Consider the following 21,513-nt stretch of genomic DNA (forward strand, 5'->3'; position numbering starts at 1 on the left):
TTTACACCCTGTTTTAAGTCTAAATGTGTGAACGCGGCTCCAGGGGATATCAGAGGTGAGTGAAACATATTTTGGGGGGAACTATCCCTTTAAAGGTGTTCTGCACCAGCTTGATGATACATTGCCAACCACCAGCAGATCAAGGTGTCCAGTAGCGGATGTTAGGGACAAATCAGTTAACCTCTGGTAAGACAGACCCACCACAGGCTGATCCGATCTGAGTGTGTGTCCCTAGCATCTTAGGACCCAGTTGGGACCTTTCCTCCTGGTCCAGAACCATTGGCTGCAGTGTTCGGCCGTGCCTTTCCTTTATTGTCTGGTGCAGGACTCGTCTGTGAATTTTTAGCTCCTTGAGCAACTTGATGGTTGATGATGCCTTCAATCCAGCAGCCAAACTCGACTGGGGACCCTTTGCCTGCAGTCCACGTTGTTCGTTCTGAGATGCCATCACCTCGTCCAGCAGCCTCTTCCTCTCATTCGCTTCATCAGCAGCATCCTGGTATCAGGGTGCTGCTGACAGTTTGTGATATGCCACTGGCCTCCACAAAACATCTCCCAGTCTCGGGCTTGCTCCTCCATCTCACTACTCCTGGTCAGTGAAGGAGGTCCCTCTCTGTGCCCGTTCCCCTTCTAGTCTGGGAGAGACAGTAATTAAGTCTTGCTTTATTTATTTTTGGAGCTTGACGACTCTCAGAAATGTTTTAGAGTTTCCATGACGATGCACATCTCTTCCTATACTAATGAGGACTGTGTGACTCCAGAAAAACACAGCTTAGTGAACACTGAGAGACGGCCTACAACTGTCCTTTTCAGTTCTAAACAATGGAAAAGTAACAGGTCTTCCAGTCAGTCTACCTTCCAATCGACTGAGTTTCAAATTATCCTTCATACTGCATCTCCTCTGTGTCCAAGCCACAGAGAGACAGTTAAGAATCTCACATACTTTGAATGATTTGTAAATGCTGACAGAAAATGTTACTATTTGAACACCTTCATCAATTCTTTGTGATATTAATAATGTAATAATTAAATAAACCCTGCACAGTGACATGGCATCTTCTACAAAAGGTGAGAGCGGGTGAGTCTATATGAAGCAGAGATGACACCGAATACATCTGTACGTAGCCAGGACCTTAGAAATACTGAGCTGAACATTTTCTCTCACAGTCTCTTCTAGACATGACAAGAATTTAATAATTCACCTTGAATAATCCAGATGAGCAAATATGGTTCATTTCAGAGGGGCCAGTGTTGTGTGCACATGGGGGTTCAAGTTTTCATTATCACACAACGTGCATAATTCTCAAACTGCACAGAGGAAGCAAAACTTTTCAAACAATTCATGGAAATATTTTGTTTTTCAAAATGTTTTTCAATTGTTTGTATTAGAAATACAAATAAAACAGAGATTCAGTATAGGGCTGAGTGTAAAGGCTGTTAGTTAAAACCTTCACTCCTGTCGTTATGTGTTGGGACGCAAAACTTTAAAGACCCAAGAGAGTTCAAAGGAATATCTTCTTCTCCTCAATATTAATATAATATAATATTTTATAAATATATAAAGAAAAGTGCTATTGTGAGGAAGAAGAAGAAGAAGAAGATAAACTTTATTTAAAAAAAAATCCACTTACAGCAGCAGAGAGTCATAAGGAAGCATAAAGGAGAACACAAAAAAAGTATAAAAAATTGAATAAAATAGGCAGAAAAATTGAAAATAAAATACAGAAAAGATGTGCAAAATATTCATATGGTTCAAAATATTTGTAGAGAAATGTAGTACATTGGCAGAGGGTTATTGCAAGAGGATGTATACTGTATTTGTGAATTATGTATTAGATTTTATAATATATTATATTACCTATTAGACCGCTATAAGTATATAGGCAGGTATGACATAAAATAAATATGTGAGGAATACTACAAGCACCAGGGGAGGCATTGTGGAATACCTTGTAAGTAAACACTAGATCGTTCATAGTATAGTTAGTCCGTTATTTACCAGGGGACGTTAAAGTGTCAAAGTGTGTAAAGGAGAATTTAATAATAATAATAATAATAACAACTAAAAAAACAATAACAACATTAACAATTAATGATAAATAGTTCCGTCTCCTGTGACTCCCCCCGAACTAAAATGTTTCCTCAAATTAATCCAACTCTAACCAGCAGGCTAGACTTCATCTGACCGGCGTGCATGTTTGACGGGAACGCGCATTCTAATTCGACTTTTAAACGGACTCGCGCGCCTTTACCGGCATCCTCTGAAGACTATGGAGTGTCCCCCCGCGCGACACCGCGGCGCGCATCACCGCCAACTCACGTCCTCTAGTCGCCGATCGGAGCCTTTGATCTCTGCCGACACCCGTTATCGGGGAAAAATCATTCGCGTGTTCGATGCCCGTGTTGAGGCGTCAGAGGGCCGCGGTTTCACAGCACATACACATGCATACACACTCTGACACACACACAAACACACTCTGATACACGCACACACGGGACTCTCGACTACCAATTACGCACGACCGACGAGGCTAATTAATAATAGCGGCGTCACCCGGAAATGTGATTTTTCCTAAAGCAAGAATGCGCTTTATTTCTCAATAGCGAAGACCAATGAAAAACATGAATAATTATTAAAGTAGAATAAATAATTTTCTTTTTTTTTGTTCTTGTCTCGTTTTGATTCATTAAAACAAATCAAAGGGAATAAAGATCAAAGAGGAATAAATGTGGACGGTCTGGCCTCCTCCGCAGTGAAGGCCCCACTCCCTGCCCAGAGCAGGCCCGCGTGTAGGGATCCCCCTCGGCCGCTAGGTGGCGGTAAAGGCCCAGACTGACGCACGCAGTTGAACTAACAGTAGTAGACCTGAATGGGAAACTTGAGTCCTCTGATACAGTCAATATGTTGCTGGTACCAATACAAGTTAAAAACAGCTTATACAACTAGAACCAAACATTTACGCTGAGGATGAACATCTGGAAACAGAAATGTTGTTAAATGTCCAATGACTCAAGTACAGCATGTTTTATTCACTGTTAAATTGTATTGATCATTTTAAAATATTGTTTTTTTTGTTCTTTTTTTTATCTCTGCCTTATAAATTGGCATTGAGTGCAACGAAATAAATGATACTTATTTTTATTGTTCTTCTTATTCTTCTTATAGTATGGGGTAAGGATGGGGTAGATTGTACCGTAGCTTAGGTTGTAACTGTGTTGATTTCCCTGGTTTCTGGTGGTTGAAGGACGTTTTAAAGTTCTGAATATGTAAAGCGGAGGAGTATAGATGTCGCACACAAATACAACCAGTTTATTGTGTCGTCGGGCGGACTGTGTAGTAAACCTGAGCCATGTGAGAAGCAGGCAGAGCCCACATGTTGTTTCCTGTCACAGAGGAGTGTGTGTATCTCCTCCTCCCCCCCCCCCCCCCTCCCCTCACCCCGCCCCGCGCTCCATTTTGTGTCCGCAGCTCCACTTCTCCTCCGCATCGCGCACAAACGAGCAGTCCATCCAGTCACCGTTCAACCCCCTTGAAAATCAGGTTTTTAATTCCTTCATCCAATACCAAGCCGTCGTAGGGAAAACTCGCAGTTTGTCATTTGTTGTGTATAATTTATTCCGTTTTTTTAACCCCCGCCTGAACGAAGGACTCAGATCTTCGCCTCATGAACTGATTCCAAAATGTGGAAACCAAAACCAGAAGCTGAGCCTGGAACAGAAGGAAACGATATCAGGCCTCCTCAAACGCTGTACAACACATTTTATATTTATCAGAATGGAATCAATCAATTCAACTTCTCTCTTTCTTCAGAAGAGAATTGATTCCATGTGAAAATGTCAGATTTTCCTTTTCTTGTTGTAATTATTTGTATAGTTGGCATGTACAGAGTTCACAGAGTATTTGTAATACATCACTGATTTATATGGAACGTTCAAACGTTGTATATATATTCAACAAGTTAAAACTAAATCATTTCATTAGGGTTTCATATATTTGGCTTATATCCAAACAGGTGAATTGTTGAATCTTGACTAATAACTGATGTTACAAATGTTTTATTTCCCTTCCACATTTTTTTCGTGTTTCTCATTTCACCTATGTGTGTTTTTCCTTACTTTCATCATTCAAATGAGCACATAGCTATCAACATGAATTTGTCATATATAAACTAGGCCACTTCTCATGTTGAAATTAGTCTGAACTAACTAACTTGGTTTTGTTGTGTAGTGCTGTGGAAAACACCTCAAGAAAGAAAGCACCCTCACTGCAGAAACTCCTATTTACTCATGAATACATTATATTCTACTTTCACCTTTGAAAACCATGTATGACTTGGTGCGGTGTCCTCTCGGTCTGTTCAGTGGAGCTGTTGAGAGAACATCCTGTGTCTGCACAGGAAGTTACACCTACATGCAAGAAGTCGATCATAGCCATCTCTGATTGACTTTTAAACTTTTGAACTCCAGTGCCTCATCGAGAAGTTTTCAAACTCTCCCTGCAGATCAGCTGATTCCAGTATTCACCCTAAAATGATCTTAAGCAGCCTCTGCATTTAATAAACAACAACACACACTTATCTTGCAGTGCCCGTCATATACAGACTTTGTTACAGTTTTTGCTCTGTTGTATTAAATTGAATATTACTGTATCTCATCAGCTGGAAGTATTGCTGCAGGTCAGTTCTGAAACTTTGAAAACATAACGCTTTTAATTTAAACCAGATTTAGAAACTAAGACCTTAAACACTGCATTTGTAGTGAGAGAGCCAAGAGTTGTCTCAGTTCATTAAGAGTCAAGACGAAGTTTTAAATAGTACAATCAATATTCTACAGCTCTTATTCGTTGGGACTAAAAGTGACAATGATGACCTGCTAAATTACATTTTCCTAAGAGTAAATGTTCATGGCCGATTCAATCAAAGAGTTGAATTTCCTCTGAATGTATCTCAGTTCACGTTGAACTCAATTTAAAGTATTGTAACTCCAGTTAACAGTTTAAGAACTTTCAAAAGTTAATATTTGAAAATAAACCCATGGACAGCCACTCGAGATCGACTACCTATAGTTTATTTTTGGAGCTTGTAACCACAGCAGGAGGAAGACTGTGAGACATGGTTGAAACATCAGGGAAGAGCTAGTAAGTGGACCGTACCTGTTTGGGTCTGTTTTGGGGGGATTTAAGTTGCATTATTTAGTATTGTTCAAATTAAATAGGATAATCCCTTACTAGTCCTATAGGGGGAAATTTACTAAGATACAGCAGCAAAGAGAATGCTCGAAATCAGTATATATTAATATGTAAGGATACACAATTAACAGAAGGAAATATTAAAAGAAATAATAATAATATATGCAATGTAAATAGAAAATATACAGAGTATCAGGTTAGCACATATATGAAAGGGAAAAGCACTGATTGAAAATGATTATTGCAGTTTAACGTCTCAAAGCCCTTATGATTCTCATGAGTCATGATTTTGCTCCCTTGTCTGCACAAATGGCCCCAATGCACAAAAGTACAATTCTTGTTGTAGTTTTGATTGTCACTCAAGAGGAGCGCATTTCCCTGTGCTCACCTTTAATCTGTTTTTAAAAAGAAATATATCTTAAAACATGTCTGGATGAGAGCTTTAAAATGGGTTTGGGTCAATACCAGTGAGGGCAGCGAATGTTACTGTGTGCTCTGACATGTCCGAGGGGCCAGTTGAGAGAAAGGACCTAATGATGATAGAAGCCCTGTGTGCTCATGATAACTATCTGTGATTAGCCATGTAAGTTCACTCCGAACTTTTCTTTTGTATTTTCACACTCTTCTCCCTTTTGGATGTATAATAAATTTACCTTTTTTTGGAATCTATTTAATTGTGAATGCATTAAATAAACAATATATTCCAAACAACTCCAATGTTCCTCCTCTCTGTTTGTTGCAATTGTAGAATCAGAATAAATTTCAGTACAGGAGAAGGACATTGAAACATGAACCAATGAAGGAATGTTTGCATGTAAGTATTTCACAAGTTTCTCTTTTAACAGATTGAAAAATGCCAAATCATCCCCACCCTTAATGAAGTGAAATAATGAGAAATTATTCTAAATCGTACCGTAGTTCTCAGTGGTTGTGTTACGTTATTCACAAGGTACATTTACCATTAAACCATGTTTATATTTCACTTTTCATATCGATGGTCTTGTATTTTAACATTTGGGAATAGCAAAGATGAGCTTGGCTTGGCATCACCATCTACAGATACAAATAAAATGTAGCTTAAACAACTTGGCCAAATTTTTTTTTCCTGTACTGAAAAAGATGTGCAATAAAACTACCTGTTCACTGATTCCTCCTGGCTCTTATCTGGTAGGTCTATGCTTCAAGGACGTATCCATCACTGCTTTCTTCATTTTAATTAACTAACAAGCATGTGCACTAAACACTTAGACCCCCATTATGTATTTTACTCTTCCTGTATACTTTGGGTTGATCAACTGGTCAAACATCTTATTCTTGTTGTATGTACACAACATAAGCAGCCAGGGACCAGGAGGCCAGAGGTCAGAGCAGCTGGAAACAGTTAGCCTGCATGGGGTCACATTAAAGAGTAATACCAGGGGGCAGCATTAATAGGCTGAAATGGTAAAATAGTTAAGAATAACATACAGGCACTAACAATCTGTCTCTGCAGCCTGATGGCATATCTCATTAGTCCAGCAGTACACATCCCCTTCCTGTTCCAGTTGCAGTGAATTCGCAAGGACAGCGTTTTAGAACATGCAGTCAACATGGCTGAACCACTACCAGGAAGAACGTCTACATATGACTGACACGCTCATGAGGCACAGCGTGAAAGGGGATCAGCAAATGCTGCTAATGGTTGCTTTAAAAGAAAATATAAGAAGGAGTCCTGAGCCTGCTTTTATGTAGAGGAAATCATTGCTTGTCATCAGCATGATTCACGTTACACTAAATTTAACGAACAACAGTTACATGATCCAATTAATACAGAGTAAATAGAGGAACCGCTTTCTGAAAAGGGATAAGAGGATCTTTGCAATTACATGAACAGTGAGCCTCATACAAATGATATCCACAGTCTTTATCTATTTTCTCGTTCACTTATGGAACTGCTGTGCCTGGATCTCATTATTTGGTTTTGAACGTGCGTCTCTCTTACTCTCTGAGTGACTTCTTCAGCCTGAGCAGCCTCATCATTGCAGCACAGGCCGCCTAATGAGGACTGATCCTCTCAGTCTGCTCGTTTCTGCAGGAAGGTGCCAAGGTTACACAAGACTTTACCTGCAGGAACAGCGTGCCTGGAAAAATGCTGCAGAGAGAAAATCAGAATGGAGATTTGTCAAGTAGTTAAAGCACTGAGCCTCTAGAAAGGGGGATTTCTAGGTTGACAGGCGCTCTTCTTGTTTCTTCTCACAGAAGAACACTCATTCTTCACCTGCTTTTTGCCTTTGATGTTCTGTCACCTAACACCTTTTCATCCATCTCTTCACAGGTATCAGTGACTTATGAACCTTTTGCTCTTCGTGTCGGGGGAATCTTAACATTAAAGAATAAGTCTGGCATTTATTCTACGATTTTATTTCTTTCAACAATTCTGAGAAATATCATGAAACATCTGTCTCCGTTAGAGCATGTTTCACAACTAATAGCTACAGCTCTCAGCTCCAAGTCCACTAAGGACAAATCTTTGAAATCACCTAAATAACAGTTTTATTTATTTATATTTTTGTCTTAAAAACTTTGAAGAAACAAATAAAACAAGGAGAAAGAGGTGCACTTGTTGGGGACTGCACATTTGATCGCCCTTATTATTGCTTAAGAACTATTCATGGGATTTGGTGAAGTTAACAAAGAATACTGAATATTTTCAGTCTTACACTGAAAAATGTTGTAAACATGTAAAGGTAAATGTCAAAAGGACCACTGGCATCAACGTTGACTTCAGAGATAGAAAACAACTCGTCTTTAGGTTTTCACCAAAAAATGTAACTGCTCTAATCTTTCACTTATGAGCTGCACATAGCAGGAATGCTTTGAATGTTTGAATGTCTTTTGAGCTTAGACTACATTTCCCTGGGGGCTCGACTCTGTGAGACATGAACATGTGATTTTATTACGCTCGTTCAACATGCAAACAGGAGGAAAACAGGTCGGGAAACGAGCAAACACTTAAATACATCCATACTGTTTCTCAGGCTGCAAAATAGACATGACTTACACTGTGAGTCCATCTTTAATATCTGGTTGGACGGCAACTTAGCAGTCAGCTCTCTCTCTCTCTCTCTCTCTCTCTCATATATAGAAAGCACTGGTACTACAATGTGTCAGATTGAATCAGTGGTGGAAAAGATTGAAGTACATTTACTCAAAAACAAGCCTACATTTTGTTTGGTTGTTTGTGCCCATGGTTATTTAAATGAAGCATCCGGCCATGTGAGACATCAGCAGTCTTGTGAGACAGCATCCGTCTTTCAAATGTCCCAAAACAACATCTTTACATCCAAAGAGACAAAGTCCCCTTTTGACCACAGTAATTGTGATGTTGAGCAGAGGAGGACGTCAGGGGATGTGGTTAAGTAGCGACACCGCCTGTGAACAGGGGAAACACAAAACACTGGACCTCACTCATCTTTGTGTCCTGAAACCATGACCAACCTATGACCCTACTGTAGCCGTGATGACGGAACTATTCTAACCTCAACAAAGTAGCTATTTTGTTCTTTTTTTGCGTAACCTGACCCGATGTTTTTGAGTTGAAACCCAACTAATCGTTAACCACATTGTTGTCACCAAACCGGTTGAGTTAGTAATTTTACCTGTGGCATTTCTGCTGTAGGTTATATCACAGGGTACATGGACAAACCCAAACGGTTATTTGGGCTGTAGGGTCACAATCTACTCACTGCTCTACCACTATACATGTTTGAGAACTTCATTTGCAGGTTCACTTTTAATGCAATATTCAGCTAAGAAAGCTATGATGTATTATACACCAGATCAAATTAGATATTTAATGTGCTGGGGGATGGAGAAAAGGAGGAAAATCTACTAATGCATCATAACACTTATCACTCTGCACAGGTAATAGTATTATATACTTGGGTAGTTTTTCTTGATTTTACCTGTAAAAGCGTCACTTCACAATCAGAAAAATGAATTGTGGTCACCCAGCATTTCAAAGAGACAACAAAGTGATATCAAGGAAGAAAGGAGGGAAGAGATTGAGAGCGATAGAGAGAGAGAGAGAAAGACAAAGTAGAAGAGCTGAACATTACCTCTTTTTCATTTCCCTTAGGCAGTTTGTCTCTCTTCCTGCATTCCCGACCAGTTCACCCTGTTTCTCCTCCACAGCCTTTGACCCCAGCCTATCGACCCCTCCCCCAACACACACACGCAAACACACACACATGCGCGCACACACAAGCACGCACGCACGCACACACACACACTCAAAGGAAGATACTGTTGATGGCAGTGTTTAAGGTGAAAGAGAAAAAAATCGAACTTATTTCCTGACGTTTCTTCCTCTGAGGAGTAGAGGGCTCATGTGCAGTTGTGGAATGTAAACAAGTACAGTTACTCATGTACGGTTTCAATGTGACAGATTTGAGCTTATATATTTTACTTGGGGATCTCTGTTTGGTTATCACTTATATCTAGTCTAAATGTATTTTGCAAATTAGTTATTTTATATATCAAGGCTTTTACGCTTAGGAACACAAGCTAACATTGTATATAATATACTATAGTTATACATATATTGAATATTTGGGTTGTTAACTTTTAGTCGAAGTTATGACAATTTCCATTTGATGGGATGCACACTAAATCACATAAATGCCACCAAGGGCTAAATAGGGGTATTTGACCTGTGGAAGCCTGTGCCCTAACCAGCACCCATGTGACCCATGTCTCTGCAGTTCAAGCCACCTCAGGAGAGAACAACTCCACCTGTGTGTTCTCAAAGGACAAGACAGAGGTGGAGGAGCGGCTTCAGAGCTATGGACAGAGACTCGAAATCCACTGGACTTTGATTGCAGGCCAATACATTGAGTGCGTTATTACCAATAAATAATCAGAAATGCTCTTGAAGCTGTGATTAATACATAATCACTATAATAGCTCTACTCCATATTCTGCACTTCCGGCTGTTTAATCCAATAAAGATATGACTCTGGCTTGGATGTGTCAAGTCTTTATGTAACATGATTATTACATTAATTTAAAAATAATATGATACTTGTACTTACATGTAGCTCCAGGACTTATACAACATTTACATATGGGACGAATTAAACAAATGGATTCATAGCTTGAAAACATGTTAAATAAGCTTACGTGTTTACTTACAGTAAAGGGCCAATTTGCAGAATAGATAGAGAACATGACGACATTTTACCATCTGACATCAGTAGAACAACATATAGACACAGCAGCTTATTTATTCCTATATATGCTATGGAGAAAAAACACTAATATAATTATTTTACAAGGCCCTCGTGTGTGTAGGGTGAGACGTGGCGAGGCAACAGTTTGGCCACTGTACGCCAACTTCCAGGGTTTGGATCCATTTTGTGGATAGAAGCCATTTTCTAACCAGGCGAGCGCACGCGTCGCCTCCGGGCCTGTGCAGTTGTGCCTCCAAAGTGTAGAAGGCGCCTGTCGGGAGGACGGAGGGTTTGAAAAGCCAATCCTGGACCTGAGAGATGTGAAACCAGCGCCGGAGAGCGGGAGACGTGCACACACAGAGCGACAGTCTGTGTGTGTGTGTGGAGGGGGAGAGGCCGGCCTGTGCGCCTCTCTGCCTCCATTTTGAGAAGCCGTCTTCGACGCAGAGGGGCGCGCGCTGTGTGTGCGGTGCGGTTGCCAGGCGACTGCGCCACTTTGCAGGAGTGCGGCAAAATGGAGGAGGCGGAAGTTGTGTGTGAAGTCATCTGTTGGAAACCATGGCCTCAGTGAGCCAGCAGTAACCGTAGCCAGGTTGGAGAAGTGCTTGAAGAGCAGAGGGGGCGGTGCGGTTGGATACCCAACGTGAGCAGCAGAGACCCCCGCCCGCCTTCTCTTCACCAGCCGGCACCCGGTGCTGTCATCGCGGTGTCGCCGCCATATCTGGTGCGTTATAGTTGCAGTGGATGAGGCTCCGGGCGGAGACAGTGCATCAGAGTAAGTGGAGGGTCTCCAGGTCGCAGCAGCAGCACCCCCGGGCCCCCCGGGGTAAACACAGTGAGCCCTGGGACCTTCTACTCCGCCATTCCCCAAACACCCCGGGGTTCACAGGAGGTCATGTATGAAAGGTCATGACAACTTGACCGTATTCATGTCACATTCACGGGGAGGGCAGGGACACGAGTGCTGGGCCACCGAATTAGGGAGGCGCTGCTCGGGTTGATTAAGTGTAAAGAAGACCCTCTGATACCCGACGGGAAGCTGGAGTGGTTAGATCACATTACTGAGCAGCGGAGGAAGTCATGTCTCTCTTTGCGTTGCCGGTTATCTCCGCCCGCGCCGGCCCGAGAGGCATCAGGGCGCATGTGCGCTCGCCTGTACGTCATGTTGCGTAAAAAGGCCCCCCGCGCCGTGCACGCGTACAGTACGTAGTGGGGTGGAGGGGGGCGAGCCCGGTGCAGAATTGAGATGGGGAGGGGGGGGGGGGGGTCGCATGTAGGCTACGCACGCGCTCATCTGGTGAATACCCCGGGATAAGATTGGAGAGGACCCCTCCCCTTCCTCCTCTCTCCAACGTACTCCGAACGCACCACGTGTTTTCCTCTTTGCAAACAAAAAAAAGAGAGAGAGAGAGAGAGAGAGAGAGAAAAAACGTGAATTGGAGTCGGCGGATGGGCGGCGTCACCGTAGAGAGAGAGAGAAAGAGAGAGAGGGGGGCGGGGGGCGTTTTCTCCGGACTCGATCCTGCCACAGTTTTCCCGACTCTTCCACCGTAGACCATCATCCAACCCACCTCCTCCACAGTGCGGTCCGGAGCCCATAGGCTGCTGCTGTTATTCGTCTGCTGGGGCTGCAAGTCAAAGGATTTCACTTCTTCTCCTGCTCCACGTCCTCTCCTGGATTTATAGCTCGATTCCAAAACCCATCTGTTTTTTTTTTTTACACTTTTCAAATCTCATTTGTAGTTTGCGGTCGAGAATTAATATCCCCCCCCCTCTCTTTTTTTGGTTGCATTTATTTGGTCTTTCTTTTTCCGTTAAGCGACCCAGCGTGATATCCACTTTCAGTCAGTGTGGCAAGTGTGACACTGTCTTGTTGCGCTATTTGCTAAATCAGGAGAACTTTTTCTTCTTCTGCTGCTGGCTTCAATTTGAGTTATCCCCGGGTTTGTCTTTTTCTGACTTTTCTTTTTTTTGGTTGGACTTGGGACACAAACAGTTTCCACCATGCACAAGCTCTACATTGGGAATCTAAGCGACAGCGTGACCGCCGAGGACTTGGGGAAAACCTTCGATGAGCACAAGATCGAATACTCCGGACAGTTCCTCATGAAAACCGGCTACGCGTTTGTGGACTGTCCGGACGACCAATGGGCCATGAAGGCGATCGAGACGTTTTCCGGTGAGTTCAGGTGGACCAGTGACAAAAGACGACACCCCACTACTCTCTCCAGCGTTAGTTTCATTCATTCTGCACTGGGAGCGGTGTTCAGCCCTTGTTTCGTGCCCACCTTGAGCGGCGTGCCCCGGTTTTGCCCCCCCCCCCCGTCCAACTCCCGGCTTCTTCATGAACATGCAAAATAATGATCGCAATGATTTTTATCGACTGAGTGAATTGTGGTGTGCGGAGAGCAACATCCCCAGGGGAGCCATTCAACTTTTGCAAGGGGGAGGGACAGGAGTAGTGTAAACGTAAAGCTACACAGAGGAGGCTGAGCGTTCTGCTGCACTTTGCAACACTGATCCTTTTAATCAGTAGAAGTATTCATTTCCAATGGTAGTTCTGCTAATTCCGGCTGTTTCTTCTGCTAAACGTGCACGTGAGTGGCATTCTGATGTGTCGCACGCCTCGCGCTGGCTCCTGTGGTGTAGAATGAAGCCTCGCCGCCTCTCCCTCCCCCTTTAACTCGACTGTGACAAAGATATAAAATACACCTTCACCCCCTGTGTAGCCTACTTATCCAAACAGGCCCCGGACACCACATCAATGTGGGACCGATCGACCAGGGGGAGCGGCGGGGTCGTCAGCACCCGTCTTCACGCCTGAGCTCCGTGGCTTATTTCTCGTGATCTCACACGTAGGGTGTATGTAACGGGAGGAGGCAAGGTCGCCATGCCAGGCAGCTTCTTGTGCTCCACATGAAGGCTCACGAACACGAGCAGCCGCCCTCCCAGGGCCGCGGTGGAGATTTTGTAAAACACCCACCCGCCAGCTGTAGGCTAAAATTAATATCAGTGGAGATGTGGCTCCTGCATTGGATCTCGTGCGGGGGCTCCAGTGGCTGATAGTGGGCCACAGGGGGACGACCACTCGCTCTCCCCGGGACTTCCAGGTCGTGTTGTGGGCCATTTGAGCCCTCCACCCCTACCCTTGACCCCTTCACGTGGTTTAGCGTCTCCTCGGTGCTTGACTCAGCCGCAGCTCTAAAAGTAAAGTTAGCTGCAAGGTGCCATTTGCTTTAGCCCCACATACCCTAAATACAGCCCCCACCACCACTCACACACAAATACACACACATGACCGTTAGCATGTAGCCCCAGCTGATGGTGAACTCGTCCTTCTCTTCCAGGTAAAGTGGAACTTCAGGGGAAGCGCATCGAGGTCGAGCACTCCGTCCCCAAGAAGCAAAGGTACTAAACAGTGCACACTCCCCCCTTACCCCCCTCCTCTCTTAACCCCCTTTCATGTGTTGCATCACCTCTTCCAGGGCCTTTTCTTACATGGACTCTCACTGACTCACGCTTTCCCTCACTACTTTGCTCTAAGTGTGGGTCCAGTGAGACGTGCCCCCCGCGCGCTGTCTGCAGCAGCCACTGTGCAAAGTTGCGTCCGCCACTAGTTTCGGGTTGTTGTTTTGTTGGCGTGGTTGTGTAGAGCTTTAACTTTGTCGGCCATTGCTGTGAAACTGAGCAGTGACAGCATGCCCCAGGTCCAGCCCTCTCCTCCACTGCTCGTGAACGGGGTTTCAAAAACACACAGGGAAATCCACATGTGACAAATCTGCGTGTCATGAAGCAGCTTCATCGTAACTTTAAACAAAATGGGAGTTTGACATGTGCAGCCATATCAATGCGCATATAAACCATAAATCCAAATTCGTTCATTTACGTGTTTAGGTTGCCAAGGTCGTTTTAAAAACCGATCCTAACCGTTATGACGGATTCACGCATTGTTAGGCATGGTACAAATAATATCCACCCTAAATGCAGAGTTTAATGTGATTTTAAGGAGATTACATTATTTCAAAATGCTGGTTACACTTCCCATAAATCTCGAGTTAAATCTCACTCATTTCTACAACTCAGCTATTTTTAATTCTAACATTTATTTTTTCTCTTTTTAAATATAGAATAGTGTAAATATTTGACCATTTAACATACTGACTGTAAAGCTTTTTAATAGACACATTACAGCTGATTTATTTATTTTTATAAAATTACAGGGATAAACTGACAGGTCCACTGCAGATCAGCTGCTTGGTTTTAACAGCCAGACTTGACCTGCATTAAACTGTATCATGGAATCGGCCTATAGACCATATTTCATGCCTGTAACCTTTGGCACAGATATGAGATGAGCCGTGAGCTCAGCTCCCCATGTTCTGCTGTTGGGCCATATGTGTGCTTATGTGTGTATTCATAGACGTCAGCCTTGTGGTAACTTGTTTGCTACAAATGAAATTCAACATTATTTGTGTATCAGCATTTAAGGCATTTCTTTGTGAATGTGACCAAATATTTGAAATGGAGCTGGTCTTGGGGGCTTGCTTTTTGCCATAAATGTTGCAACATGGCTGTGGCGCAAACAATTGTCAGCAGTGTGGGGGATCTGTTGGATTTCTCTTTATTTTTCAAGGTCTGGACCTTACTATTTTAAGCGCCTTGAGATAATGTTTGTTAGGATATGGCCCCATACATATACATTTAATTGAACTAATCAGCTGACTGACATTACGCAGGGAGGCTGAATCTCACTGTTTATGTCAACCTGCAGAAACAGGTCACTCGTCATGCTTAGGGAACCAACATGGCAGCAGGCTGTAATTTCTTATAATCTCTCAGCGGGTCAGTAAATTATTCTGATGGTACTGTGTGTCGTGCAGTGTCCCAGACCTCCTGTGTGATAACCTTGAAGAGCCATAATGATAAAGGTGATTTGTGAGATGAGGGGCCAACATGGGCGAGCCAAGGCCTTCAGTTGCTCCACAACACGTGGTGCCTCCACGCAAAGGGGAGTCACTGCACGTCAGCCAGTGAGGGTAAAATGGCGAAGCTCTGAATGAAGCAGAAACACTGCAAAGGCTGCTGTTTTTTTCTTTTTCTTTCACTGTAGTGCGTAGTACTGGGTCTCCTCAGAGCCCAGCCTGCCCAGTAGTAAAACAGCAGAGTCCAGTAGTTGTTCATGATAAAAGGATAACAGTTGGAAAAAATGAATGCAGAAGAACTGGATTAATTTGATGGAAAACACATTTTTGAAGCCCCATTTTTAAAATGGCCGTCAATGTTTTCAGCTAACGAGAGAAAAAAGATGCCCCCAAAATGATTCTTTAAATATTTATGTCAAACATCTGCTCAGCTGCTGGACCCTTATATTTGGACATAATGTTTGAGTCATCACAAATGTACTGAATAACTTGTGTTTATGTTTAAAATATCCACTCTGTGACGCAACAGCAGTCTAATTCTGAATGTTAATTTGAGCCAACAAATGTATTGTCTTCACAAGGTGTAAATTTAGACTAAATAGGCAAGATTATAATTAATAGTAACTAGTTTTCCACTAACTAATGAACAAGTTGTTTCAGTTTCATATCATTTTGACCTTTACCTTTAAATCTGACCGCAGTCGTGTCCAATTCTGACAGTTTGTTTTAGTTGCTGCTGAGAGTAGTGGGTGGTTTCTGCAGCTTACTATGTTGTAGAATCCCAGTGGAGGTGTGTGTTGTGTGGGAGGGGCCGCTGTTCAGAGGGAACTAAACCCTTTTTTTTAAGGGTCTGGGGGGAGGGGGCAAGGGGAAGTAATTTTCTCCGTGCTGTAAGAGTCAGTGTTGAACCCCTTATAGGCTACAGGGGGCGCTGTCCATATCACCCCCACCCACTCGATCTAGACCCCTAGATGTGTATGCTATGGGTGGGTGGGTGTATCACAGGGGCCTGCTGTAAGATGGAGATGGAAGGGTTTTAAATTTCGGAGACGGTCATAATATTCGTCAATAGGCCGACTGAAATGTGTGTCAGGCTGGAGAGGTTTGTGGGAGGTCAGCGAGAGAGGGAGCAGGACGAGGGGAAGAGTCCCAAGGGAGAGCAGGAGTGGGGGGACGGGCTGGGGGGTGAATTGTGTATATAAGAGTGTGTGAGTGGGGGGGTGCTCAATGAGAGAGAACAAGCCATCCTGTCTGCAGAGACCAAAATGTACACAACGTCTGTAGTGAGAGATTGCTTGTAAAGCTAAACAACACACACCTAATATCATCTGAGTATTTTCAGTTTTTGATTAATAAAATGCTTGTGTTGAAATCTTATTGGTCCAGTCTGAAAGAAGCAAACATCAAAAAGGATTTATTTATTTATCTATAATTACAATTTATTTTTCTTTTATCTTACAGCTAGAATTAGCTTGTAGTTGCTGAACTTATTAAAGCATCTAGAAAAATGTAAGGAAACATTTAAAGAAATCTGATTTTCAGGAAAAAAATTGAATTTCAAAATGAATTAGACATTTAGAAAGTAAAAGAAGTAAACTTGTTTGTATTATTTCTATGGAGACTCTAAAGTATAAAACGAAGCAAGGTCAAACTTTGAGTCAAATCATTCTTTTTGGGGAACTTTTGCATGGAATCTACTGCAGTGTTTGTTTTCTATTATACAATAATTAGCTGTAAAAAGTGTTTAATTCATTCAACACCATCTCAGTCGACACCATCTCCTTTTCTCTGTTGCTTTTTGCTGTAATTATGCAACATGCCAGACTTTGCTAAAACCAGATATAGTGTTGTCCAATTTTCCTAGGTAGCTTTGACTTTTGGTGTGGACAGTGAGTTGATCATGAGGTGAGCCAGAGAGATTCACTGTATTCAAAAAGTCAATTCTAAGAAAGGAATAAACCGAAATCGACTGTAGTTTGTAGCAAATGCACACACACACACAATGTTTTTAAATATTTCCTTCCAAGAAAACTAAACATGCAGTTGTTTTTAATCTTTTTTACAACCCTGACCTAAAAACACATTTGTAATTTAGGAAAATGAAACAAATAACATGTATTGCCAAGGTGTGTGTGTGTGTGTGTGTGTGTGTGTGTGTGTGTGTGTGTGTGTGTGTGTGTGTGTGTGTGTGTGTGTGTGTGTGTGTGTGTGTGTGTGTGTGTGTGTGTGTGTGTGTGTGTGTGTGTGTGTGTGTGTGTGTGTGTGTGTGTGTGTGTTGTAAAAACAAAAGGCAGAATCAGATCCATTCCCTCTCATCCCACCCTTGTGCCCAAATCCTCCCTTATGATGTATGGATGAAAGACGGTTATTTTCCTGTGAAGTACCATACACGCCCCCCAGCCTCCATCAGTTAACCAAAGATCCTCATGAACCACAATAACAACACTTTGGTTTTGTGAGTCATTTCTTTTGTCCTTTCGCCATCTTCCAGCCCACTTGTCTGATAAACTCTGTCACAGTCATGTTGACATTATTAAATAAATCTTTAAATTGGTTCACTATTATTTAAAGTGTATCATTTTAATTTGTGATATTCAATTGAAGACATCTTTATTTTGCTTTGTAATATTCAGGAAGAATGATGTCCTAAGCTTCTGTGTAATCAGTAGAATATTTTAGTGTAGCGTGGCGCCTGAAGCTCGAGAACCAGCCTGTTTGTAGCTCCTCTGGAGCTTTGAATGTGGAACATACAAGAAGAATCCGTCTTGATGGTTCACAATGAGTGTGGTTTGATAAATTGTCGGGAATGAATAATAAGACCAGGATTTCTGCCTCTTCCTGCCACAGACACTTTACTCTAATAGGTTATAGTGAAAACCAGTCTTAATATTCTCACTTTTTTTAACGTAGCTTCTACTAAAATGTTATTTTTCATAATGTGGTTGTATATCTTATATATCAGTAGTTCCTCTGCACCATCACAATAAGTGGCAGATTCTCGATAAATGAGTCATTGTTTTATAATAATCGAATAAAGTGTTGTTACGACCCAGGCCACACCCAAATTCTGAAGTTGTCTTTCTGAACAAAGAAAAAAGTGAATTCTAAACCAGCTCTTTTTCCAGAGATTTCAACTGTTTCTCCCAGTCTGCTTCAGTGGATCATTTAGACACGTTCCCTGCACCTAATCTTTCTGTGGTGGAAAAATGTCTCACTTAAACTCATGTATTTACTAATGTCATTAATGTACACATGGTGATTAAGAAGAGTTGTGCAGTGTGTGATAAAGCCTTGTGACACTTGGCAGAGGGAAGCAGAGGAAATGAGGAGTTGAAGTTAGGGACCACCTTAAAGCCTGCACAAAACACCTTTCTCTAATTTCTACTTTAGATAAGTGAAACCAGCTCAGTCCTTCTGTGGACCACCTCCCCTCTTCTCTTTTAAATGACACAGTTTGACCCAATGAGGTGTAATTGCCAGCTGTTCTGTTTCCACCACCTGAATCTTTAACATGTAAAAAACGTTTATTCAGTTTTGGCTTGCATTCTCCCTTTACTTTCAAATCTGTGCTTGAAAAAGAAATGAACCTTTTTATTTGATTTATATATATATATACACATAAAAAAAAAATTGCAACAAAGTTCATATGTAATTTATGTAAATAGAAGAATTTAACAAATAAAATGTAACAAACCTTTGGCTGCACCATCCTCTTTATGTGAAAATAATTATTTTGTGATATGTATATATATATATATATATATATATATATATATATACAAATAAACATTGTGTGTTGCATGGCACAGCTTCTTTTATACCTCCCACACATTGCAAATGTCCGTGGCAATGCACAATGAGTCTACTTAATAGAAAAAAAATATCCGTGTTGCAGGAATTGCGTGTGTGTGTTTGTGTAAAAAAGCAGTGCACTTCCACAGTGATTCTGCTTTCTTTAAATTAGTTAAGATGTCCTTGATCACCTGCAGCCTTAATGCAACTGTTGTTAATGAAATCAATCACATTGAGCAGGAATGAAGCTGGTTGGGATTTGGTGTTTTGCTCAAGGACGCTTGAGCAGGGTGGGTGCTTTAACCCCAGGTTAGAATGGCTCAGAATCCTATAGAATCTGCTGAAATCCCGCTGATGCATGTGAGTCATACCTTACCTCGCTTGGTGGCCTCAATGGCTCTTATTGGAAACGGTTGTTGAGATTGAAAAAGGAAAGGTGACGTCCCGAGATGTTCTCAGACCTGCGTGGTTTCACATTTAGACATTTTGAGTGCTCATACTGTGTCTGGCTCAGGCTCTCGCGTCACTAGCTGGACAGGAAGTTCCCGTCTTTAGAAATACAGAAAATCGGAATTTCCTTTTTGTCTGAGTTTGTGTTCAAACCTGATGTGTTGTTCACTTAAGGGAGCTGGGTAACAGGCAGGTTGTATTAGTCTTTCCATTTACTCTTATACTTTGCAAATCGTAGAGAATTATGTTAGTATTTTGTTTGATTTACAGGATATTTAAATATCTTCTTTTCTACCCTCTGAGTAGAGGAGCGGCGGCAGCATTCCTTCTTTCCTTTTCTGTACATCATGTAAACTCTTGCAACTTTAAAGGCTCTCAAAATATACCGTGCATGTGGGGAACTGTGTGTGTGTGTGCGTGTGTTGTTGGAGCTTTCACACAGCAGCACACACAGAAAGAGAGAGGGGCTCGGTGAAGCACACCATGGGCTGCCTTCCTCTCCTCTCATGGCTGGAAAGAAGGAAGAGGAGGAGGGGACGGTGGGCGGAGGCAGTGAGGGGGGTGCGACCAATCGTCTGGCAGCAGCACCTGCAAGCAGCTTAAAAAAAGACAGGCCCTCCCTCCCTCCTTCCTCCCTCCCTCACAGGCATGGACTGACTTTATCCTCCTCTCTCTCTGTTCATGCCTTCACTGTGTTTTTTTTTTTTGCTTTCTTCTCTCCCTCTCTATGGTACAGTATGTTCGTTTCTCTCTTGCTCTCTCTGTTTTTTTTTCTTTCACCCCCCCTCCCTCCCTCCCTCCCTTGGCGTGTTGCCATTTTCTCTGCACCATTCCATCGTTTTCGCGAGCGAGACCAGAGCAGCCAGCAGAATTAAAGGCAGACAGACACATGAAGGGGTCCAGTGAGAGTGACTGCACACATAGATGCATGTGTTTTAGATTTGACTTGAGCCAAACTGCCTCTCTACAGCGGAACAAGAATGGAATAAAGGATCTAGCTGAATTGTAATCTGGAACATTTATTACTTTCTTAATAAAGTTAAAAAGGGAATCCCTGCTGGTTCTGGCAACTGAAACATGATCCTAAGACCTGCAGTGATGAACTAGAAAAAAAGAAGGAAACTGCTCTGCTAAATGGTGAATCGTCTTTGTCTTAGAGCAAAAACATCAGGTTCTGCGTAAAATCTAATTGGCCTGTGAGAAGTCAGGAATGTTTTTACCATTTCATATTGGTGAATCAGTTGATTGAAAAAACGTTGGAATGTGAAGCTTTGACGTACTTGTAATGACGTCCTGTTCCGAAAAGGAAATCATTTTTACATTTCACTCTGGGGCACTCGTCTGACGGTGAATGTTAAATGCACCACTAATTTAAATACTTCATCAAAAAACGAAAAAGCTTTGTAAAAAAAGATGCTTTGTTACAAATAGAAGAATTTAATATATATGCCCCAGCTTGACCATCAATTAAAATACAACCTATGGTCTAATCATGTGAATAATCATAATAATGATAATTATTCAATGCTACGAAGCTATTTACAAGAATGCTAGTGTTCCCTCTGCAATCTGCTTATTACACCTATGTACGTAAATAACAAATTAGATATCAACCATAATGGTGTATCTTTAATTTATGTTATTGTTTCATTAAGCAAAGCATTTAAATATGTCACCTCCACTTTTATATCTGTGTTGTGTCGAAATCAACTTCTGGACCTTTAGATGGTGTCTACCTTATCTATTGTTGTCACACTGGTTGATTTTGAAGATATCATTTCACGTGTATATTTAATTGTTTATAGGGCCCCAAAGCTTGTACATTGTTTGTGTGTGTGTGTGTGATTGATATGTAACTGATGCTGAAGTTGCTCTTCCTCTGACTTGTATATCCTCCGCCCCTCGGGCTACGTTTGAAGTGATCTAATTTAATGTAAAAATGCATTTTTTT

General features: G+C 42.0%; 1 protein-coding gene across 1 annotated transcript in view; it reads left to right on the forward strand.

Moving 5' to 3' along the window:
* The first annotated feature begins 11,930 nt into the window (after positions 1-11,930).
* igf2bp1 (insulin-like growth factor 2 mRNA binding protein 1) overlaps positions 11,931-21,513 on the forward strand; it is a 48,448-nt gene continuing 38,865 nt past the window's right edge. Inside the window, exons 1-2 of the mRNA XM_053444337.1 lie at positions 11,931-12,577; positions 13,746-13,806. Of these exons, the coding sequence (XP_053300312.1) occupies positions 12,403-12,577; positions 13,746-13,806 (236 nt within the window). The 5' untranslated portion in view covers positions 11,931-12,402. The remainder of the gene's footprint in view (positions 12,578-13,745; positions 13,807-21,513) is intronic.

Source organism: Pleuronectes platessa, chromosome 16, assembly GCF_947347685.1.
Source record: "Pleuronectes platessa chromosome 16, fPlePla1.1, whole genome shotgun sequence".
NCBI classification, from domain to species: Eukaryota; Metazoa; Chordata; class Actinopteri; order Pleuronectiformes; family Pleuronectidae; genus Pleuronectes; species Pleuronectes platessa.